This window comes from Talpa occidentalis, unplaced genomic scaffold (assembly GCF_014898055.3).
Source record: "Talpa occidentalis isolate TD23 unplaced genomic scaffold, MPIMG_talOcc4v2.1 talOcc4.7, whole genome shotgun sequence".
NCBI classification, from domain to species: domain Eukaryota; kingdom Metazoa; phylum Chordata; class Mammalia; order Eulipotyphla; family Talpidae; genus Talpa; species Talpa occidentalis.
Window position 1 is genome coordinate 127,154,289 of NW_023605083.1, and position 25,554 is coordinate 127,179,842.

General features: G+C 44.0%; 1 protein-coding gene across 1 annotated transcript in view; it reads left to right on the forward strand.

Moving 5' to 3' along the window:
• The window catches only part of CEP112 (centrosomal protein 112), a 358,230-nt gene that overhangs the window by 305,909 nt on the left and 26,767 nt on the right, over window positions 1-25,554 (forward strand). The window contains 1 exon segment of the mRNA XM_037492830.2: window positions 15,610-15,699. Coding sequence (XP_037348727.1) covers window positions 15,610-15,699 — 90 coding nt within the window.

The window sequence follows — 25,554 nt, forward strand, 5'->3', positions numbered from 1 at the left end:
GTCCTTGCCTTCATGAAAAAAAAAATGGCTGGAAGAAATGGATGCCAGTCAAAAACAAAATGATCACTGAAATAATTATAAAATATGGCCCTGGTGAGACCGTGAAGCAGGCTCGTGGCGCTGTCAGGCCCTCACTGCAGACCTCATGGCAGCGGGTTCTCTACGAGAGTGATCTCAGTAAGCTGAGATTTAAATGACTGGGTGAATAGGAGTTCCATGAATCTAGATATGAATATATAGGAAGACAAATTATTTAAAGCAAAGGGATGGGTGGGAAGAGAGGGAGAAGCATAGACGTGATAAGGGTTACCTAGTATGCCTGGGACACGTGCTGTGGGTGTCTAGGAATTATTTTTCCCTTTCTTGAATTCGGGCACTGCACAAAGCTCATCTCCTCTTCCCCGGACTAAGTGTGAATCCCTCCTGGCATTCAAGTCCTCTACACTCTGCACTCACCTCCCTTTTCAGAGCTGCCTCCATGTCTGCACATGTCTCAGGACCTGCTCCTTCACCCTGCACACCCTTAGCCCCGTGCAGCCCAGTTCCTCTGCAGTGTGGGTGCTCTGGGCAGACTGTTCTCCCCTTCCCCTGTTGACCTGTCATTCACCACTGTCATTCACAGGTTTTCCTGAATTTGACTTCTATTAAAGACTTTCCTGATCTCCAGATGCTTCCTCCCCTCCCCGTGGTTTTGTTGTTTGTTTGTTTTATTATGGAAATTTGAAAACATGCCCCCCAAGTAGGATAATAGTATCAACTCCCAAGGACACATCACCCAGCTTCAACAATTATTAAGATGTGTCAGTATTTACTTTTTTCTTTGCTGACCTATTTTAAAGCAAATTGCAGACATCATGTCATTTTACCCTGTGGATTCCAGAATGCCTCTCAGGAAACAAGAACGTTTTCTCACACAGCCACAGTGCCAATGGCATACCCGAGCAAATTAACAGTTACCTCTTGGTATCTTCTAAAAACTGCTTCATAATTAGATATCCTCAGTGGACTTAAAAACGCCCTTTTATAGTTGATGTGTCTGAATCAGGATCTAAACAAGATCCAAACATTACATCGGCTCGTTAGAGACCCTGGCTTAATAAAAAGAGACTTTTATTCCATGCCATTGGCCTCTTACAGGTTAAGTCAGTTGTTCTGAGAATGTCGCACATTCTGCCTCTATCTGCTGGCGTCTTTGTGGTGTCAGTGAGCTTCTTCCTCTGGCCTCCCCGCTCCTCTTTGTTCTCTCTCATGGCCCCTTAAGACACTTACTGAGTTCCTCTAGCTTTTATCCTTATCACATTCCTCTCTGATAGTGTAAGCACCTTCAGAGTCTGTCTCCTCAACATTGACTCTCTATTGAAAGGTCCATGCAGCAGGCCAGAATGCAAAAGCCTACCCGGAAGCCCACCTGGGGGGCAGGAATGCGGATACCTGCCTGGAGGATTCAGGCAGTGAGCCTCCCCCCTCCCCCTACCAGTCTCTTCTCAAAGAACCTCTACCTGCCCTACAAACTTTTCCCGCCATACGAGCCCAACTACCCACCTGACCTCTCCTCACCCTATAAAACCCTGCTTCCCCCTAACAACGTGCGACTCCACTGACCCCCGCCTTGGGTCTGTGAGGTCCGCCCGGGGCGCAATAAACTTTCCCTCCCTTTGAGAAATGTAGCCTGGCTCTCCTTTTCTTTACCGCGCTGAACCTTTCCCATTCTATGTCTTTGCGTAGTTTTATTAAGGCTTCTACATTTTGTTCTACAATCCCCGATTTGTTGATATAGTAACAACATTTTTTCTGAGAAACAGGCAGGTACCCCCTTTATTAGCTGTTAACAAGTCCAGAGCCCGCCAGTTTTGGAGAGTGGCCTGTGCCAGGGAGGTGAGTTGTCTGTGTAATGATGCTAAAGACACACAGGTTTTTTCTAAGGAGGTATCTATTCTTTCATGAAATTCCTGGGCAGTTATCAGGCTGTGTCCCAGGGCCCCACCTGCCATACTTGCAGCTGCTATCGATGATGCCAGGCTGATTCCAACCATGATTGGAAGAAAGGCTGCCCGCTTAGTTTGATGTGGTGAGAATAACCAACCTAGCTCAGACCGTCTGTACAGAGTTAACTGTGGGACCACGAGGACTTGGATACGTGGGCCTGGAGTAGCAGAATTACTGTTATAGGACAGGGAGAGGGGCACCCCAGACCCCCACAAACCTGCCTATTCTACATGGGTTCTGCCATCCGCCGCATCAACACAAAACATATGAGACTTTAATGGGAAGGAACTTTAATAAAACTAGGAAACAATACAGGAAAGGCAAAGAGTCTAGTTTCTAAATGAAGCACCCAAAGTTACCCGTCCCCTCGTGGGTAAAAGTCCATCCATATGGGATCGGCCCAGAACAAGGCCCCAAAGCCCGCCACAAGTCTAAAGCATCTTCCAGTGGGGACCCACAGAAAAGGGTCACAAACAACCGGACAAGCCCGGAAGGAAAAGAGCAAAATCAACATCCAGATAAAAGCTGCCATTGTCACCTCCCCACGGGTCTCACCCACATCTGTGTCACCCAGTCCACGACCAAAAGACAAGCGCAGTTTCTTTACATGTCTCTAGGCTCCATGCGCCTCTTCCAGGTCTCCTGGCTCCATCCTGCTTCCTTCCTTCCTCAGTCTCTTCTGCAGCTTCTTCTCTCCCTGCTCAGCTCCACCCTCCCTTGGGTGGGGCAGGGAACCTCCCCCTTTCCTGGGGACCACCCTGTTGCATTACTACACTGAGAGAGAGAGCCATTGCACCAGAAAAAGTTTCCCTTTGCTGTTGTTCGGAGTACAGAAGTAACCGAAATGTTAGAAGCACAGGAATGAAAGCTGACAAGGGCATCAGTTTGATAGCAGGGGTAGCTGTGATTGGAGTCCCATAGGGGGACTGAGAGTTGGGGAGTCTGGCAAGCAAGTTGGGGAGTCTGGCAAGCAGCGTCCGTTATCTTGTCGTAGTGGTATTGAGATTAATTGGACCTGCTGCCAGTAGAGGCCTCCGAAGGGAAGCACAGAGGAAACAAGAGGAGGTGTTAGTCCCAAAAGAGTCATTTAGGAAGGTTATAGTGTTTTGGATTATATGAATCCAGGTTGAGGGTGTCTCGGTCTTTTCTGATGATGTTAGCTGATTTTATAGGATTTGTTCTGAATGGAGGATGTCCTGGGAGACTTGGACTGTGGCATTTTGTGTCGGGACATATTCCCTTGAGATGGACAGTGTTGCCACTGGATAGGAATGCCAGCCAGTGCACACTGCGGCTTGGACTCCCTGTACCCAACGTTGGTCCCAAGGATCTGAAATAGCAGAGCTAACTTGATTCATATTGAAGCCCGTATTATGACGGACCAGAGAGAACATTTGGCCTTTGTCTGGAAGGTGCACTGTGCATGACTGGTAAGGGCACCCCCCATATTCTCTATAGGTATTTTTGTAGTGATCTAAGGTTTGATGGTAAAGAAACAAAACAAGGTGTTTATAGGGTTAGTAATCGATGAAAGAGTTAGGGTGAGAGTGACAGGTGCTGTGCATCTGGCCTGTGGGCACTCCGCAGTACCCACCTAGTGGGTGGTCTCAGTGGATCCTGAGACAAAGGTCTCCCTAACTTTGAATTTCCATACACAGGACACTGGGCTAGGGGAGATTTTGACAAGAAATGTACATTCTAGTAGGAGCCAGGTTATAACATACATACTGTTTGTCTTCAGGGGCACGTTTGACCCGTGATAGATGGTGCCAGGAGGGGTGTCCCAGAAGTGTTACCGCTGTAGGCGTGGTGAGAATAACCGTGTGTGGGCCGGTCCACTGAGGCTGCAGTGGCTTTGGCTGAAGCGATTTGAGCAGGACTTGGTCTCCTGGATGCAGTGGTAGGGAAGGTTGGTTGAGGAGGTCGAAATCCGAGGCAGAACTGGGTAAGTACCGGTCTGCGTGTTCCCGGAGCGGTTGGCTGAGTAGGGAGAGGTCAATCCTGTCCGGGTAGGTGTCCACGCAGTTGGTGAGCTGCAAAAGAAGGTAGGCGAACTCCCCTTTGAGGTGACATGCGAACACAGGTTTAAGGACGGGAACATATTTGTCAGACTTTTGCACTCAAGGAGGGGTGGAAGAAGAGCAGGCTCAGGAATTGGCGTTCATTAGGCTCCTAAGTCGGAGTGATGGAGGGGACTGATAGAGAATAGGGGAAGGGTCTGTAGCAGAGTCAGTTGTGAGAGCGAAAGCCCTTGCATCCGCTTTGTTATTCCCTGTGGTACTACGCAAAGACATAGAATGGGAAAGGTTCAGCGCGGTAAAGAAAAGGAGAGCCAGGCTACATTTCTCAAAGGGAGGGAAAGTTTATTGCGCCCCGGGCAGACCTCACAGACCCAAGGCGGGGGTCAGTGGAGTCGCGCACGTTGTTAGGGGGAAGCAGGGTTTTATAGGGTGAGGAGAGGTCAGGTGGGTAGTTGGGCTCGTATGGCGGGAAAAGTTTGTAGGGCAGGTAGAGGTTCTTTGAGAAGAGACTGGTAGGGGGAGGGGGGAGGCTCACTGCCTGAATCCTCCAGGCAGGTATCCGCATTCCTGCCCCCCAGGTGGGCTTCCGGGTAGGCTTTTGCATTCCGGCCTGCTGCATGGACCTTTCATCTATATGATGTTTAATATTGTATGCACTTATAAATATTATTTAATTCAATTTTTGAGGAAGAGTTTTGGCTCTTCCTGCCAGAATATCAACTTTTGGGATGCTCACTGTGAAAAGCTTACATTAGGAATTAAGTCGAAAGCAAAATCTCAGTCCTGTAGACCACTATTTCTAATTTGCACTGAAAGAATTACAGTCTAATTAAAGCACACATTATTAAATCTGAGGATTCTTGTAACTTAGAGCGTTGGAAGGCCTGTAAATGAAATTCCCAAATTCTCTTCTTTGTCTCTAGGTTGACATAAAGTGATCTCGGAAATCAACTGTTTTGTGCAGTCAGATGGAAACTAGGATACTAATCACTTTTCTGATCAGGAGAATTTCATTTTGCTTAGTAGTTCAGAAACCAAACTGAAAGGCTGGCTATAAAAACACTATCACATGTATGCCTCGTTGTTGATAACTAACTGCAATCCAAGCTTTAATAACTGAAAGGGAGTAGAAGACACTTCAAAGGTTGCATGATAAATGTTTTTGACAATGTGTCAGCTGAACATTAAACAGGATCTTTGTAAATCCTCTCATTCTAAGTGATTTAAATGAAGAACTTTAAACTTCTTCCTTCATAAGTATTGGCTCCACATATCACAGTATCCTAAGGTTAAGAAGGAAAAAAAAAAAAAAACCTTACCTAGTAGAGATGCTTTCCTTCCCCTGTATGAATGTCGGGGGCGGGGTGCTGGAAACTGACTGGGCATCCCTATCACCACTTCTGGGGGCATTTTCTCTTTCATCTTCCCAGAATGTGCCAACATTATTTTAGAATGATTTATTTCCTTTATAACCTGAGGATACCATGTACCCAAAATCATAGAAAAACAATGAGTAAACACAGTTTACCTTTTCTAGATTGTCTCATGATGAGAATGCTGTTGGTCCTCACATGGACAAAATGAGATCTAGACCAGATAGTGTGAGAGGAATACGTGTGTGTGTGTGTGTGTGTGTGTGTTTCAGAGAGAAAACTTGCAAAGGGAGGAGAATTTCTTCCCATCTGCATCACTTTCTGAGGGTTGCTATAACAAAGTACCAAAACCTGGCAGGCTAAAACAGCAGAAAGGGACCAAACGCTGTGGGACAGCAGGCATCAGTGGTGCCATGTTCCTTTGAAAACTCTGGGGATGAAGGTGTCCTGGCATCTTCCAGTGTCGGTGTTTGCCAGCAATCCTGGTGCTCCTTGGCTTGTAGATGCATCTCCCCCAATCTCTGCCTCCCACATCATGTGGCCAACCTCTTCCTGTGGGTCTCTGTTCCTCTTCCTCTGAGCCTCTCCTCGTCTTCCTGTGGGTCTCTCCTCTTCTTCTAGTAATAATACCTGTCACACTGGATTAAGGGCCCACTCTTCTCTGGCATGACCTCATCTTAACTAATTGCATCTGCAGTAACCCTCTTTCCAAATAAGGTCGTGAAGGTAGTAGGGGTTAGGACTTCAGTAACTCTCTTTAGAGGATGTAATTCAACATATAACACTGTGTAAGGACCCTTCTTTTGGACAGCACACTCTAATAAGCAAGCTAATGGCATCATTATTGCTGTTGAATCTGCAAAACACAATTTTTTTCCTCCTGCTTTCACACATTTTAATTCATTAAAGGCTACCTGAAAACCAAAATGCAGATCATTTGGAGTCACTGAGGCTTTTGAAGGAAGGTAGCCTTACCATAGACAGGGAAAGAGCATTCTAAGTAAGATGAAGGAAACAGTCAAGGCCCAGGGGTAGAGAGAAGGCGGGCCTCTTGTCGGTGGAGGGGGAGAGGCAGAAAAGGCAGGTGCTCAGGCAGCTGATCTCGGCCATTCTCCCCATCCTGACTGGGCAGCTATAAATTTGGGCTTTTTAAACATCTTTAAGTTTTAGAATTTCCAGACCATTTCTCATGCACATAAAGTTGAGTGTGTTTTGCTCTAATCTGTACTCTCAGACCTTGGCAGGTGTGCGTTCCTGGCCTTTTCAGAGATGACCGTGAGGCTGTGGGCATGTGTTCTGGGCCTGGTTTCCTGTCCCCCAGATTCACTGATGGAGGCGCCCTGAGGAAACCAGGAGAGGCACCCACTCGGAGGGCACAGATGGGGCAAAACGTGCATTCTTTTTTTTGTGGGACCCTCGCCGGCAGCCGGGGAACAAACCGGCACTGCAAAGGCTGCGGGCAGCCTCTACAGCTGCGCCACCAGGGGAGGCCCAAAAAGTGGATATTTTTATCTAGGGACAGGGTAAGAGGAAAAATGGTTATGTAGTTTGGGGGAAGAAAGGACTCTGGAGAAATTTTAGTGGGAATATCCCAATTGTTTTAAATGAAAGGCAACTTGATCTTTATATAATTGGTTGTTATGGTAACTTCTATTACACAGTATATGTCGCGCTACCAACAATTTCAGAGGTCACTTAAAAAATACAGGGGGCGGAGGGAGCAAAGCTGTTACCCTTTTGAAGTTCAAAGGCTAACATGGGGGGGAAATTAGATAAATTCATAATACAGAGGAAAGGGTATGTAAATATGTTAACACATAGGGAGCCTAATGACTGATCATGAGATACGACTTGTCTCCGATCTAGACTTAAAATGTTTCGTGGAAGGAAGGAATTTTACTTCAGTTTTAATGAAGGAGAAATTCACGGGCTATTGCAAGGGGAATTGGAATGAAGCTGCAGGCTCAAGGGTCATGTGTGAATGATTAGCCCTTGCAAGAAATTCAAAATGCAAATGAGCAACTTATGGGTGCTCCCTCTTCCTCAGGCTTGTGCAGAAGAGACTAGCAGTTTCCACCCTGTACCGCAGAGACTGAGCTCCAGTTCAAGTGGTCATCACACTGCCAGATGAGGAAATTCCTCTAGGATCCTGAAAAATCCTAACTGTGACTCGACAACTTGATCCTAGGTTTATCTTGATAAAGACTTGTTCACAAGTAAGGCTGTCCAGAGTGATGGAGAGAGGAAAATGTGCTTTGAATTTCCTGAGTAGAAATATACTGGCTACTTTAAGAGGATGAGAGTAATGTCAGGACGGTCTTTTGTGTGAGGAGGGGAACGTTAACGAGGTGCCTTAGAAGATTCCAGCATCCTTACATCATCAAAGCCTTAGAATGATACGACTTCTTCTCCTGGAACCTCTGTCCAGGCCAGGAAACAGCTTTTTAACAAGTACATTTTTTAGGACATTTAAGAGAAGTTGTTGAGGGAGTTTAAAAGACTGGAAATAAGTGAAAGAGAGAAGAGAAAAGAAGAAAACGTATTTATCCTTTAGAGAAGACATGACTTGTGTTTTTTATATTTGCCACTGATCTGCCACCCTTGACACTGACTCAGAAGCCTAAAGGCTTCAGCCACAGCTCTTGGCCACTCGTACTTTCCACGCATGTGGTCTGTGGCCAGAACTACTGAAAGATCCTACCTGAATGGAATTTTGCCCTATGTGAAGAGTAACACATGTATTGGGTTAAAACTCCCAGCGATCTCCTTTTCCTCCTGCCAATATCATAAGAGGTTGAATATTATAAGCTTGAAATAAGGGGGGAAATGTGCTTACCGGGCCTCCCTGGTGGTGCAGATGATTGAGCACTGCGCTGTGAAGCTGTCCGCAGCCTCTGCAGTGTGGGTTCAATTCCCAGCCAGCCAGGGAGCTACCCACATGGCACAGCAGACCTCTCCTGTCATGCCCACTGCTCCCCTCAGCAGTGTGTTTCAGTCAGTCTTCCTGTTCTGTTCCCCACTCTGTCTCTGGTGAATCCTCTCACCCTCCCCCGCATCTGGCCTGTACCCCAGTTCTTGTATAAATAAAAAAAAATCTTTAAAAAAAAAATGTGCTTCAACTGGAAGTTGAAAAACAATTAGAAACCTGCATGTAAGTCATAAAGAAAAAGCATCCACCATTGTGCTGTGAACACATTAGTGACCTCGGCACTAATGCTTCTTTACATCCACCTATGAACCTGTCTCCATTTCTGTAGAATTACTAGGAAACTTCTGTGGTTTGTTATTCATCCTGGGTAGGTCTGAGCAAGGAAATCCCTTTAAAAGACGTCTTGATTGACATTTCAGTTGAAGAAGAATTGTTACTGTTTTTAGAAGATTTAACCTATTTAACAACAATAAAATAGGTGCCCTAGTCCCCTCTCTAAATAGCGGTGACCAACACAGGAAAAAAAATCCCTCTCTGCTGTGCCATCTTCCCTGTCACCTCAGCTGAGGCCCCAGGCTACGTCTTCTTGCTATAGCCCAGTAGCTGAAGATGTGATTTTCAAAAATCCTGTATGTCTGACGTGGAAATATGGCAAGCTTTTATTGTTTGTATTTGTATTTTCCCTTAACACTCAGTTAGCAGCAGCAGAAAGGAAAACATTCTTACATGTCAAAGAAAAGCTTCTCCTCAGAAATCTTGTGGGCGCCATTTGTAAACTGAACCTGACTGATGCTGCTTCAGTAAATGTGGGTGTCATTAAAAAGACAACTACGGCTTAAATGAGAGCCTTCCTCACCCCCTTTTTACTTCCTGTCGCTTCCCTGACTTTACAGTTCGGGGGTCATTTCTGGTTGATGGGTAAACCAATCCGTGAAACCAAACAGCAGCACTGTATAATCTTAACATATTTGATACCAATTTTAAACCATAGCCCATGTCTCAAGTGAAAAACCAACCATTAGCATTGAAAAATAAAACTGGAGTTTTACTATAAGCAAATTAGACCTCAATAAATATGTACCTACGTTTTCCCTGCCAGTTATCTTCCCTTAGGTCCAAATGGGAACACGTCCCTCCCTGCTTCTGCACCTTATGTCCCAAATATACTTGGGGGAGCTTCATCCATCCTTTCTCCCTGTTGACTGATGAATGAATCATCTGTTTTCTCCCAAGAAGATAGTAAATTCAAACCTCATGAAAGGAAGGATATGGTGACTTCATGTTTTTTAAGAAGGAAAAGCTTAATTTTTTTTTAACTTTTTGTTCTGGAAACTTCCAAATACACACAGCAGTAGGGAGAATACTAAGCAGAACTCTATCTACCCAGTACCCAGTTCACCAATTTTCAACAGTTTGCCAGGCTGGCTTCTTTTTGGCAGCAGTATTAGTATAAATACTCTGTTCTTTTTCTCATGAAATCGCTGACCACCGAGAAGGCCCTCAGCATCTCACGCAGCAAGGCCCCTGTATCCTTGTTTCAGACCACAGTTTTAACCCAAGCCCTGAAAAGCAACCGCTTTGCCAATCCTGGTTTCATGTTTATACAGAGTGTGACAACCCACCCTCTTTTGCTTACGTGCACTTTACTCCAGTCCTTTTAAATAAAAGGTCACCATTCACCCACTTCCCAGAGGACATGTGAGTGAATTGAGGGGACAGAAGCAAGGCACGCCTCCATTTACCCTCTGTCCCTGGAGGTACAGCAGGCCCAAGAAAAAGGTGCTCCTCGCCCTCACCGTAACTTGTGAAAAAGCCAGGCACAAGCATTTTGCCAACACAAGGCAACACAGAATGCAGCAGAATGTAAGTGTAAATCACATCAAACTTCAAGTCAGTGAGAAGTGGTTTGAAAACTTAAAGGTGGGGGGCGTGAGGCACAATCCATAGTCTGTGAAACATAAAATGAAAGAGAATGCGCTTCTGGAGTTCTCGCTGCTGGCACAGCATATTCAGAACTAGTGATTCTGAAGAGAAGTGAGTCTTACACTGTGGAGGGCACTGTTTGGATTGGCAAGTTGATTTTTTCCAGATTTCCAACAACTGAGGGCTTGGTAGTAAGGCTTGGAAAGTTGAGGGTTTGATTGAGATTGTATTGACTGGCAAAAAGCTGAGGGTTAGATATTCTGGGTTATGGACTGAAGACAAATCTGTGTTCTTAGGGAGCTGGGGAGAGGTCAAAGCGATCATGTGAGGGTTGGGACACTCATCCCTGGCTCACAGGTGTGGCAGGCTGAGAGGTCAGGGAAGGCCAGGTCAGAAGTCTCGAGAAAGACTGGCCTTAACTAAGACATTGTGTCTGAAAGTCTGGTCTTACCTGTGTCTTGTGTCCCGGGAACATTTTGATGATTGATTATATGTATCTCTGCATAATCCTCCTAGCACAGTATTTCCCTTCCACTGAAGTTTTCCTTTACTAAATAACTTTTTAACCACTTTACAATTGAAATGAACTTTTGTTCCATTTATTCATTATTAAAAGGCCTATATCTGCCATCATTCCATGCTGGTTGAATTGATTCAAAACTACAAGAGGAAACTATGGTTTTTAAGACTACACATTGTTCCTTAATGCATGATTTAATAAGTTGAGTGGTTTGTTTTGAATTATGTTTATAAATTTTATTAACATAAACCGGGTCCACAATACTCTTCCCCCGCCCCCCACAACCAACAGAAAAGCTCCAGTGCTGTCAACAGGTGCTGTTCATTAGGAGCTATCAGGCCCTCTTCCTCACCCTGGAAAGTGATTAATGTAAAATCTTTTACACTTTAATTTTCTCTATTTTCCTATTTTAAACAAACATAAAATTAGCCTATAATCCTCTCCCTTTTAGAGGGTATGTTATGTACATTTGTTATTCTTGTAGAGCTTATTATGTGATTTACAGTTTGGGTGGGGGAGTGTCATTCTTTGTTACAGACCCACACAGAGCACTCTGCAAGTGTAGTTCCTACAGCAAGCTGACTTCCTTAAAGGCAAGGGTTTAACTGGGAGAAAAGGATTGTGGGTCCAGTCATGATACAAGTTAACACAGCAGAGCTAGGAGATGAAGAATCATTTTGCAGAATAAAAAGTTTAACTGTTCAAGATGGGTTTTGTGATATATCTCTTTTTTTAAAGATTTATTTATGTATGTATACAAGAACTGGGGTACAGGCCAGAGGTGTGGGGGGTAAAAGGATTCACCAGAGACAGAGTGGGGAACAGAACAGGCAGATTGACAGAAATACACTGCTGAGGGGAGCAGCGGGTGAGACAGGGGAGGTCTGCCATGCCAAATGGGTAGCTCCCTGGCTGGGGATCGAACTCCTGCTGCAGGGGCTGCGGAGAGCTTCATAGATTGCGTCTTAACCCCTTGCACCACCAGGGAAGGAGGCTCTTGTGATATATCTTTAAGACAGTGTTGGGCATTGCCTCTTTATTTATCCTGGGCTTTTCTCAGAAATTAGCTAAAAGAGTCAGATTTGAAGGGTTTTAAGTAAAGAAGTCACACTTAAAAGAAAGTTCCTACTTGTACCGATGGAGGAATTGTGGTCATTTTCACATCGTCCTTATGTGGGATTCCGAGATTGGACACTTCTGCCTAATTGGTTCTTGGAATACAAGACCAGGAACAGCTGCCAGGATAAACTGTCACTTTCCTTTCATCTATTCCATTTGAATGTTTTTGAAAGTGGAATGCTATTTGGTTACTCTTCAATTTTTTAAACTGATTTTTAAATAGATAATAAAAGTAATTTCTAGACATCCTACTCTCTCTGATTAACCTTAGGGAGATCACATTTTTCATCTTGAGTTAAACTGAGCAAATTTAAAAAGTAGTACCTTTTTGAAAAGCAAATGTAATTTCATTTCTATTTTGATAAGACTGATAAAATGTGGTAGACTTAATAGCCTCTTCACTCTGCCACGCAGAGAGGAAGGATCGGCTCTAATTCTGTTACCTGGCCTCTTGGACTCCGTTTGGGCTCCATCCCCGTGATACTAAGGTCTCCTGCGCCTGAGTTCACACCAGTTGTGTTGACCTCCGCCCCCTCTGCCTGCTGTTACTGCAGGTGTCACTTGGGCAGGGCCCAGAATCTCTGCTTTTTACTTACTTCTGTCAGACAGCATCTTCCTCTGCGCCTCTGAGACCCCTTCCCACCCTTCAGACCCACCTCCCTAACATGATGGCTCCCTTGGAAATCCCACCTTAAGCACCTTCAGCTCAACCCATCAAAGGTCACACTCTCTCCCCTCCCCGCTGACCCCACCCCACGCACTGACTCACCTGGGGAGGCTAGTGACTGTGGGGGAGGGGGCCGGACAGCAGAGGGGGCAGGACGCAGGTGGATGGGGGTGACAGGATGGAGGGCAGGAGGGGGACAAGATAGGAACCGGTTTTGTCAGGACTTGGGAGATGCACGTCTCTATATTTTTCCTATGAAATAAAAATGAAAATGAAAAAGAAGTTAAAGGAATATTGCTTTTTATATTGTAGCAGAAACCAGACAATATATTATTCCAAATAGTAATTTCATAGATGTACGTATAGAGGTATTTAAAAGTTCTATTTATCTCTTCCATATTTTAAGAAGCATAATCACCTGTAGCGAAATGTACCAGATTAAGGACAGTCGGAAGCCCTGATGATTGAAGGAGATTTCCTCAGGGAGCATCGTTCAAATCTTTATTTGTTCCTTCCACCAATATGTGTTCTGTGCCAAGTGTGTGCCAGGCACAGAGTGGGCACTGGACTTGCAGACAGGAAGAGGAGAACCCCGAGCCACCGACGCCCTCAGTCCCACACACCCGTGGACACTGATTCTCTTACACACTGGAGAGAGACCAGCCCAGAAGAGGCTCTCCTCAGCCCTCGGACAGGCCAGGGAGATGACAGCATCGAGCAGAGCGGGTGGGGCAGCAACTTCCAGGCAAAGAACAGAGAAAAAGGTTCCAAGGGAAAGAGGCAGCACGGAGTAACACAAGCATTGAGCTGGGAGTCACTGGTTAAAATTCAGGACTAGTGGCCCTGACCAAGCCGTTTAACTTCACTGAACCTCCATTGTCCCCTCTGTAATGCTGAGGATCCCTAGTGATGTGGGAGCAATTGGGAGGGTGGACCGGCTCTCGGGGAAGAGTGGGAACTGGGGAGCACTCACTGGACAAATACTCTTCCCAACGCCAAGGTAGTCACCCTTATGGGTGATGCCTTAAGAGAAGCTGATCAGATTCCGCTTGTTGGTTGCTATCAAAGCGGGACAAATGCTATGGGTCAACAGATGCAGGAACAATGGCATTGGTGGTTTCAGAAAGAGACCAGCGTCACAGAATTATGAACAAAGAATAGCGAGTTCCAAGCTCATCTTCGGACTGGGCTGAAGGCTGGACTTGTAATCAAGTATTATGTCCAAGAGCCCTTTAAGCTTTTAACCTCCTTCTCAAACCAATTTACTTTTTAAGTTAGAGATTCTTGGCTTGAGGTCACTCCTTGGAGGGACTTCAGCATATTTTTCCATGTAGGGGGTGACCCTCTTAGCATTCATCAGACATTTAGGTGGATCTGGAATTCCAGAGAAGGTGAAGAACCTGTTTATGTCTAGGTGAAGGAAAGACTGGCATTGCCTTGAAAGACTTTTTGATGGCTACTAACGCAGACGTTGTGTCTGTCCTGGACAGTCACACCTAACTGCTCTCCAGCATCTCCGCATGGAGGTGTAGCATCCTGGACCTAACTGTCTCAGGCCCCAGGCGGAGCTCCAGGCTGTCCTCATCCCCTGCCCCTCCCTCAGCCTTCCCAGCTGCGTTCTCCAGCCTGCTCAAGCCAACCCGCTTCCTCCTGCTCCCCAGGCACTGCATCACTTCTGGCTGCCTCCTCTGGCTTCCTGCAGAGGGGGACTCTGATACTTCCCACACCGCCTTCTGCTAACACCACCCCATTCTCCATCACCCTTTCCCAGTAGATTTCAGGGGCCTCTCCCCGCTCTTCAGTCTATTCAGACAGCAACCAAAACAACACCTGCTCGCCCTGCCCCTCAGGGGCTCCCATCTAACTCCAAATAGAATCCAGAGTCCTTAACTGAGTTATAAGACTGCACAGGACCTGCTGCAACTTGACCATCATGCCCCTGACATTGCAGGTCCTCCAGTGCCCGTGCTCCACGCTGCCTCTGCGGGCTCTCCTGCAGGTATCTGCATGACTTCTCTTTGCTCCTTCAGGTCTCTACGTTAGGCCTCTGTGGGCCATCTTTGCCACACCCCTCTCCCACCCAGTACCTGAATATCCCCTTTTCCCGTTTTATTTTTCTTCTGCATTTGTCAGTGATAGCTAGCATACTTGTTTGCTGATTGTCTGCCCCCATTATGTATGTTTCACGAATGCAGGGCGATTTTTTACTCTGTTTCCTTGCATCGCTTTATCCAGAGTATGTCTCAAGAACTCGAGTTCTTGACATAGAGCAGAAACTCAATAGCTGGTTAAATGAATTTTATTTTATGTTGAGAATTTATTGGACATTTTTTGCATTACCACCACGTGTGTTCTGCTTGCTGTAACTCTGTTATATATCTGTAATTCCATTAGATTGTTGACTCATTACTGTTTCTTTCCTAGTTCACATCTTTATTTAAGGTAGTAACTGATGCAGTGATAACTATTGAGCTTTGTTGTTTCTAAGTTCCCCATATTAATCTGAATTACTTCTAACAGCTACTTAGCAACTGAAAGAGTTGCCTGCTTCTTATAGATCCCTCAAATCCCATGCCATCCACTCCAATTCAATAAATTCTTTTAAGTTTACTGTAATGGATTCAAATGACCATAGTCTAATTTTGAAACATATCTTGGTGGTCCAGTATTATAATTGCTGTCTGTCACAATATTTTTCAGAGTGTAAGTGTACCTTGTAGTCTACCAATGAGAGCAATTTCATTTTTTGTTTAAAGATTTAATTTTAATTAGCAATGGCTTTGTGCTTTATTACGTGTTTTTGGTCCTAGGCTGCTAATACAAGAGATATTTTCATAAAATGAATTGACGTCTGCCGATGTGTCTCTTTTCTAATTTGGATTTTTTTATACTAGGTATTTCTAAAGTAGAAAACATCTGGATCTGACACTAAAAATCCTGGTTTATTCACCCCCACTCTTGGGGACAATAGTAATAGAAGTCTGAAGGCTTTTTAATGCCAGTTCATGTGGTTAAACTGTTTTTTTCCAAGGGTGCCAATCTTAGTTTTTCTCCGTGTTACACTCTTTCAGGCTTTACAAGATGAGCTGGAAAACCGTTCTAACCAGGTGCGATGTGCAGAGAAAAAGCTACAGCACAAGGAACTGGAGTCACAGGAGCAGGTACTGTCCTCTCCGGTGTCGCGGCCCTTGGTTTACTTCCTCCAGGTCAAGGTGCTCACGCATCTCCTGTTTCCAAAGGGACACTTGGGCTGCCAGGCACAGAATACACCACCCCTAGCTGTCACAAATAGCAAAGGGATTGTTACCTTTAGTACAAAACCTGAAGTCTGTAGGTTGGGCAGACTCTGGCTCTGTTTCTCTGGCATCCTCATGGCTCTACCTCTGGGGTTGGCTTTATTCTAAAAGCAATTCCAAGATGACCACAGCAGTTCCAGGCAAGCCATCCAGACCTAGCAAAATCCAGGGACAGAAAGGGACTGTGTTTCTGGGATCCTTTTCTGAAGAGTTAGGAAACCTTTTCCAGAACCAGCCCCTATACACACCCTTCCCTTCCTATCATTGGGCAGAACCAGATCACATGCTCATCTTGGCATGTCCAATCCCCAACAAGAGGTTGGAAGCCTAGACCAATCAAGATCCACCTGCATGTGATGGAATTAGGAGAGGAAGGATAACATGGACAGGCAAGAGGGGAGATGGATGTTGGGAAATCAGCCAACCAGATATGGTGCCATGTCACCATAGTAACATAAATGGTCATTATTGTACTTAAAGACATGAATCATGTTTTCCTTTGAATTTTAATTTTCTCTTCTCTCTGTTATATTAATAAAATAAATCTAATACAACCAGAATAGTCTGGCTATGACAATGGCTAATGATCTGTTTTATTTTCAAGTGACAGGATTATTTTCACCCAATTCTTCTGGTTATAGTGAATTACACTCTGTGGTAATTTTGACAATTTAAGCTAAAAAATCAACAGTGTATCAATAAATATAGTAAGTCTGAATGAAACCTTTATAAATGCATTGTACAATATTTGGCCATGGGATATAATAGCATTGTTGATATTCTAAATGCCACCAGTCCTTAACCATGGAACTTAACACAGGTATTGGCAGATGTTTATACATTGGATTTCTCATAGTAAATTCAGTATGGAAATATTAGATTAGGTCATTTTGACCTTGTGGGAAGAGTAAACACTAAAAGAAGGCTAAGAAGGAAGCTTTTGTCTTTTTCCTTTAACTCTGGAGATGTTTACAGACAGGATTCTAAGATGGAGGTTTGTACAAATAGGGCAAGTCAACACCTAATAAAAACATTGAGTATTAATCCTCGCTGAACTTTCTCTCCCATAACTCTCTCCTCACCGCTAGTATATACCAGTGTGATCTTTATCTCATGTATTATTATATATATATAAAATGCATGTATATGTGATATAGGGCCTGTGTTATACAATCAATAACAGGGTAGCAAAATAGGGCAATACTAGGGTGAAGAAATTAATAACAAGTATATTTTTTCAAGTGCCTAAAGATGACAAACATTATACATATCATCCCGCTTGTCTTCATAATAGCCATATAAATCCAGTATTATATAAAACCCACTACTAAATCCTAGAAACATTGAGTAACTTGTCCAAGACCATATTGTTAGTAAATAGTACAGTTGTAGTCAAACCCAGGTTTATCTGAATTCCAAACCTTTGCTCCCTTCATGCTACTTTTTAAGTTGCAACATTTCTAAATGACAAGAAAAGTGAGTTTACTGAGGATGTTAGAAAAACAGACTGTTCCAGAAATCCAAAACAGTAGCAAATGCCATTAACCCTCTGTGGGCAGAGAAGAGGAAAGAGCAAAGGGACAGGCCAGAACAGGCTGGGCCAAGTGACAGCGCCTCCCCCAGAGGGCTGCGTGGTGTCCAGGTGGCATCAGCATCAGTTCACTGTTGCTTGACCTCCTTTGTCAAGGACAAAGCCTGTCAAGGACACTAAAGCTGAAAGCAGACAAGCAGGAAACAGTGCTCTCTAGAACTTGGAGCTTCTCCAGTCTATGATAAAATATGATTCAAGGTAAAACTTTGTTGACATCACTCTAATTCATGGCAAAACTTCACACAGAAAATTCCATAATATATTGAGAGTAGGGAAATTAAGAAATCCCAAATGAACAATAGGGAAGGATTCAGGAACCACTTCAGTCTTTTTTTATTGACTTCTTTTTGATCATCAAAGTTGCTTTCATCTTCGTAGTGACAATAGCTTTTTACAATATTTCTTGCACTTGTTCTGATATCTTCTATTAGCTGCAGTTTACCAAAGAAATGTCAGGAAATACCCATGGGTAAAGCTAAATATTTCATATTTGCAACCATGAAATATTGGGTTCTTTCCACAAGGTCCTAAGAGGTAGCTAGGAAAAAATACCAAATTGTTTAAAATATAAACCAAATAGCAAATAATGGATATTTGACAATTGCCCATCTATATTTAATTTAACTTTTATTTAATCTACATTTGACTGTGCTCCCCCACTTCAATTTGTGACACCAGCAGAAGTGCTCGAAAATAATTGAAAGTATTGTCACATCCGTTTTGTTTATAGATGAGCTTATTTAGGATACTTACAATATGGAAATTGTATATGATTTTCTTTTTTTGCCATCTGTCAAGGCAACTACAATAACAGTAGCTAGCCTAACATCAGCCAATCAGAAACAACTGAAATGTGCACAAAACAGCTTTCTGGAACTTTCTTCTCTTTTCTTTTCAACCAAATATTATTATTCTGATACTAGTTCCATAAAGAAACAAAATTGAAACTGGCAGAATTACAAAGGACAATTTCCTGGGCTGCTTTTTTTAACTTGCCTGCTTAAAACAAGTTTAAATTGTCTCTGTTTTTCATTTAAGAAAAATTCCTGTGTTTTTGATTCTATAAAAACAAAAAATGAACGAGGCATTTTAAAAGTTGTGTTTTTAATTAAAAACAAAAAGCTGCTTCTCATCAGGTCTTGATGGGTGGTAGCCGTCCTGCCCACCACTCACCTCCTGCCCTCAGCTCTCCTCCCTCCTCACCCTTGGCCGGTCCGGCAGTGGCCAGCGAGCCTAAGCAGGCTCGTCCATCCCTCATCACAAAGGATTAGTTTTCTCCTTAGGAATATTAAGAAAACATTAGTAAAATTAGAAAATACTCATTTTCTGTCTAAGCCTCACAGAAACACAGCCCTTCCTGTAAGCCATAAATAGTAATTAAAAACCATCACTATTTGTGTCCATGCCAGAAGTTAGTAATTTCTAATTCCAGATAAAATCTCAGCAAGAATCCCGTAATCACAGCAAAGGGTATCAAACCTCTGATGGGACTTCCGCGTTGTGCAAAGAAACTGAGTCCTCAGGAGAGGCTGTGCCTTCCCTGGCCCAGCAGGAGAAAGAGGAGGCAGATGCACGCAGGTGAGCTACTCACGCCCAGGATATTACTTTCCATTATATGGAACAGCATGTAAAACAGACCACTACATAAAACAGATCTATGCCACTTTTCCCTGTGGTTCAGGTATGTGTAGAACTAAAACTCACTTCCCTAACAATATCTCATTATTCACAATGACTAAGTAATTTGCGAGCCCTGGCCAAGATAATTCAGTATGATAAACTATGGAAAGAGAGAGAGAGAGAGAGAGGAAGCAGTAATCTAAAAATTTATTTGGTCCTCTTAACTCTGTATAAAACTTATTTATCACAAAGGCACTGAACAATGTCCAATTTTTAACCTAATGTAATATAGATAATCATATGCATGTAACAAAACCCCTCCTTCGCATTAGATAACTTCAAGTTTAAAAGTATTTATAGCTTTGGTTACCCAGGGCATTCAGTTTCCTTGAAGATTCTTTTAAATAAATGTATGAGAAAAAAACATTCCTTCAGAGAGCAAATAGATAAAATACAGTGCTGTGCGTTTCAGAGCAGGCAGGCTTTATCGCTCAACATTTTGTTCTTTTGATCAGCATCTTGTGCTAGATGGATAAGTCATAGTTGCTGCCCTCAAGGAGTCTATAGTCTAGTTGAGTGAAAAAAAAAAAAATGTATAAAATGGAAAACCCAAGCGTGGAATTTAAAGAAAGTTCTTTTTCTTCTGAAGGGCTTGGAGGCTCAGAACCAGCAGTGTGGCAAGAATACAAACACTGATACCGCCTTCCAACTCTCTGACCCCATGGGGGTGGAGGGAGATCTTTAATCCCTGAAAGCTTTGGGCCTGCCACCCAGGCAGGGCTTGGCCCTTGCTGACGTGGAGTTGTTCTGAGAGCCTGTGGGGCTGGGGCACCCACTCCTTGTAGGGCGGGTGCCAGGAAGCGATGCTCCCACGGGCCTTCTCCCAGAGGAGCAGCGGCTGCCAAGAAGGACCTCATGATTCTTATGGCCTGTGTTTTGGGGCACCAGCTGGTTCAGTGCTCAGCCTTACCTGGTGTGAATGTCCAAGCACTGGCAGTCTGGTCCACACATACAAGTCACCCATGCTTAAGCTCCGTAGTGAAAAACCAGCCACTCCTCACACTCATCCAGCATTGTAGCAGCCACTTTGAAGTTTGATCATCTACTCATTTAGGAGAGACCCTAGTGACCAAAGATAGTCTTAGTGTTTGTGTTTGGGGAGGGAAGGAGAGCAGAGGCGGTCCCAGGGGCCCAGGTCGAGATGTGGGGGAGGGCAGACAGGAGAGGCCTTGAGGGCTGGTCTGAGGGACCCTAGGCCCCTCCCTGTCACTGCAGATCACCTAACCTCTCTGGAGATCAGTCAGGCATACCTGTTGATGTGCGCATCAGAACTAGAAAACGTGTATAAAATACTTCAGAAGCCCTAAGACCTACTGCAGATGCAACGTGTGTGATTATGTATATTCACAATTGGAGACAGAGACAGGTCGGGCAGGCCTCGGGGAAAGGAAGGACACGGGAACAGAACGAGGGAAGACAAGAAGCAGGAGAGTCATGAGGAGTTGGGGAACAGCGAAGGGGGTCGAGTGAGAAAGCAGTAGAGCGAAGAAGAAAACAAGACCGCTAGAAGGAGACAAAGCCTTTGATCCGAGTATCTGCTCTTTACCGAGCACTGCTCTGTGGCAGGGCCTTTGCTGCCGGCCCTGATGCCCAAGTCAGGAATTCAGTCACTGGCCAGAAAGCTGCTGTCAGCCATTGAGGATTTTTTCCTGTTAACTGGGTACCATTACACGACCATGTTCATAGTCCAGAAAGATGAATCTGGCAGCAAAAGATAAGATGAGCAAGAGGTGAAAAAGAGATTAATTCAGAGGTTCTAGCACTAATATGCACACCACTGGTCACTCTGGAGATTGTCAGAAAGTGGAAAGAAAATAGGGAGTAGATGGAAGACTCAGAATTCATGGAGCACAAAGATTTAGAGGCCAAAGGGAAGGACTATGTCAAAAACATGTCCTTTTTTTTTTTTTTTTTTTCGATGAGGAGCCTGAGGTGCTAACGTAAGACTTTTCTTGGGAACTTATAGCTGACAAGCTGAAGCTGTAGCCCAAGAGAGAGCCCCAGAAATGTTAACACGTCTGAACCATCTTGATGGGGGATACACAAAAGCCCATGGAATGTGGGTGACACTGACAAGGAAAGGCCTCGAGCAGGCCATGGCCATCCCATGCCCAGGGGACCAGAGAAGGTAGGCGAGGCTGCAGAGGGTTTAAAGGGAGCAGGTGCTCAGGGAGACAGGAGCAGAACCAGAAAAATGTGATGTCGTAAAACCCAGGGCTGCCTAGTAGACACGACAGTTCTATAGAGTGAGGACCTATGTGTCCTCTTCATGGCACCCATGGGCTTGCTGTCCAACGCAAATACTCTAAAGCCTTTGAGTCCGGAGTCTCATCCTCAAAACCACCTTGCCCACCCCTGTCCCTCATTCAACTGCGCTCTTGTGGCACTCTCTAAGAACTCCATTAAAGGTTCTCCCACTCAGCAAATCCATGGACTAAAGGAAGGAGGGAGGGCAGAAGCCAGGAAGGAAGGATGAACAGTACCACATGCTACAAGGAGTTTGAGGATAAAGTTTTCCCAAAAGCCACCCACCTTGGGATAGTGAGTTCACATCCTTGGTATTGGGCCTCGTACACATATTCTAAGCATATTTTTTTTTAAGATTTGTTTTTATTCATTTATGCATACAAGAACTGGGGTGCAGGCCAGAGTTACAGAGAGTGAGAGGACTCACCAGAGACAGAGTGGGGAGCAGAATAGGCAGACTGACTGAAATCCACTGCTAAGGAGAGCAGCAGGGGAGACAGGAGAGGTCTGCTGTGCCATGTGGGTCAGCTCCCTGGCCAGGGATTGAACTCACCCCGCAGTGACTGGCAACAGCTTGACAGCGCTGACTCTAACCCCTGTGCCACCAGCAATCCCCCTCCCTGAGCATATTCTTGCCCAAACTTTTGTTAAAATAATTATCGACAGTCTTTTCCTACTGTTATCTCGGGTGTGTAGGATCATTGAACCTTCTCTTGGCTTGTGAGCTTCTCCCCAGACACTGAGGCACCAGGACTGGCAGGGGGGAAATCAAGAGGCTACAAAGCCCACACTCTGCCCAGAAAGCCCATCTTTCCTCTTTTATTTTTCTCAGCAGTTTTTTCCAACTTACTGAGGTATAATTGACCAAAAAAAAAATGCTGATTTGAAATATACAATGTGATTTGATATATCTTGTGAAATGATCACCATAATTAATCTCGTGGACACATCCATCACCTCCTATAATTACTTTTTCTCTAGTGAGGCCACTTCACATTGACTCTCTGCAAATGTCAAGGGTACGACACGGTCTTATTAACTCTAGTCACGGTGCTGGACATTCAATCCCAGAACGTATTCATCATCTCGCTGAAAGTTCAGAGCCTTTGACCCTCCTCTCCCCAGCCCCTGGCAGCCACCATTCTACTCTGTTTCTATGAATCTGACTGGTTTTGGTTTTAAGATTCCACCTGTGAGTGAGATCATCTCTGCCTGCTTTATGCCTCTGAGCAGAACATCCACCCGGCTTGTCCAGGTTGCCACAAAGGCCACATTGTCTGCCTTTTCCTCTTCTCTTTTCCATTCAAATCTCTCCCACAAGATGCCCTCATATGGATGAGGCAGAAAGACTTCAACAAAGTCTTTGATGTTGTCTAGAGACCTTAGCAGTTACTTCCCCAGGTTTCTGGGCATAAGGAGAAAATCAGGTGCCTTGAGTACTGGTAGCTTCTGGCAACATAAAGCATGTCGCCTTAGCAACTCTGCCTGTTACCCCATTATAAGGGCTAGCTTTTGTACCCCCAAGGAATTTACTTACCTCCCATAGTGCCTGGTGTTCTATCAGGAAGTAGCATGGATATTAGGACCAACATCAATATATTTAAAGCTTTCCTTGGCTGGCACTCCTTATCTTGAAACCACCTCAGTGGTCATCAAGGTTAAGGAACCTATAAAGTCACCAGCAGCCTTCCAGAGGAAGATGCTATGCAGACAGAAAATCAATTAAGCAATAATTGTGACAATTGTTAAAAGGGAGAATTAGTCTTTTGCAGATTTCCAAGTCTTTAATTTCCATTTTCCTTAGTGGGTTTTAAAACTTCACAGCCTTAGCTGCTGTTGGCTAACTCATCTGTAGTGAAATCTATTTAAAAGTACTAACAGCTCGAAACTATGTTTTGTCCCAAAGCACATTATGAAAACAGGAATAATAATTGCAACAGAAATATAATTCAAAGACTTTTATTGACTTTTCATGTTTAATGGTTATTATTCTGGCTTGTTTCGAGTAATTTTAATAACCACAGTTTATTTACAAAATGCAGACTAATTCTTTTGTTCCCATGCCAACAAAATACATTTGTTCCCAGACAGCTGGTATGATGCATCATTCTAAAATTTGAGTTGTTATGAGGGATAGAACCACATTTAATTTTGGCCACATCTTAATTCTCAATGAGAGATCACATACTCGCCTCTGGTTTCTGAAAAACACTTGTACAACATCAGGGACTTGAGTATTTTTATTAAAATATACATCCGTAGAAAAAAGGACAAAACAAAGGGATGTTGCCTGTGACTTTTAGTGAGAGTTTTGGGTACAAGTTTGACTTGCTTGGTCACGGAAATCTACTGGAGTAATTTATGAGGACCGTTGTGATGAGCTGGTGTGACGATCACAAGGCCATGTTTTCAGGGCAGCTTATAGCAGCTCTGCTGGGGTGCACTGCTCTGCGTTTTATCATTGCTTTCTTGATTCCCTTTGTTTTGAACTTCACTGGGCTAGTGCTGGGGGAGGAGAGAGGAGGCGGGGCCCTGATGCGCCTGCTGCATGTTTTTAATCCTGTGCCTTGCTGACATCTGAAATCCAAGTGTCTGCAAAGCACCCACTGCATCTCGCAGCTGTTTTTCTATAAAGCATTTTCTGCATTGTTGAAGTGGTTCTTCGTCCGTGCAGTGAACACTGGGGGGCTGATGAAGACAGACGGGGGTTGTGGGGGGTGGGTGGTGAGAGCCACAGGATTGTGCTGGACCCTGACCAGGGCCTGTGGCTGTGCCAGCCCAGGGCTGGGTCTCGTCTTTCGCTCCTCTAAGTAATGTGACAATATAGTCTCACATCATTTGGCTTAATTGTTTTTAGATAGTTCTGGCTGTTCATCTTTTTGAATGTTATTTTTTTACTCCAGAAATTTTTGATCCAAATGATTGACTCTAAATCTGTAAACGATGGAGGCACTTAAAGAAAAAAAAGCCAGAAGCAAAAGCTTAAAGCCAAATTGTGTTCCCCACCACCTTTTTAAAATCGGTGGATGAGGAGAATTATCAAGCCTCAACCTGGGTAATCAAATATAGTCTCCCAGGAAGATAAAAAGGAGAACATGTCCCTGAGCGAAGTCCTATCAAGCCTTACTTTTCTGGCAGCTACTCAGCCCTGAATTCATGGAATTGAGTGAACAGCTGGAAAGAGGAAGTAAAAGGAGAGATAAACACAACATGGTAAAAGAGGGTGGGGTGAGTCAGCATGGTTACAAAGGAGAAATGTTTGATGACTGTTTATTGTGCTTGTCACGTTCAGAAAACAGTATCCAATACTCCAAGATGCTGCTTAACTTGCGATTCCTTTTCTCTGATAGTCCAGCCAGAAAAGAACTCCTTTTCCTGTTGAGAAAGGGCTATTTGAGGTAGAAGCAGTTGAATGGTTTATTGTCCAACAAATGGCAGAGCAGAGGTGTTTCAGAGGTATCAGGCGTCTATCAGTTTAAACTAGAAATAAGGAAAGAAAGGTGATTTTTTAATACAAAGGAAAATTCAGAAGCTTAAAAGGCCACTTGAATACATTTTCCATGTAGATAGTCTCTTGGTTTTCTATACAGAATTAAAGGACATAGTTCTAGTTGGAAAAAAAGCATTATTAGAAGATGTTCGAATGCAAAGAATGACTTATTCAATCAGATGGAAAAAATTCAGTCTAGTAAAGATTATAGCATCACTGACATCATGAAAGTTTCGTGAAATGTGCGCCCTAGTTTGAGTCAGACAACCGAAGACCTCCTTAGCTCTCCATGTAGAGACATGACATGGAAAACGTGTTGTCTTTCAGAAATGTCTATCATAATAGTCATTTAAACAATGTTTAAATAATAATAACATTTAAATAATAATAGACATTGAAATAAATATCTATCATAATAGACATTTAAAGATCCACTTGTGGTTTAATCTGTGAGATCAACACTCAGCTTCATTGGGAAATGGTGAGCAGAAGCAGGAGTAGAAAGAACTCTGATGGCGTTTCCTCATCTTTATGAAGAATTCGGGAAGGATTTTTCCACTTATTGACGTTAACCCTGACAGACTCACGTGGGGGGTGCTCTCCCCTGCTCAGGTAGTTAGCAAGGTGTGGTAGAAAGGTAAGGGCACGGGCCTGTGTTGATTCTTACAGCAGCAGTGGCGGGGAGTCGAGGATCTGGCTTTTGGTCTGTTGT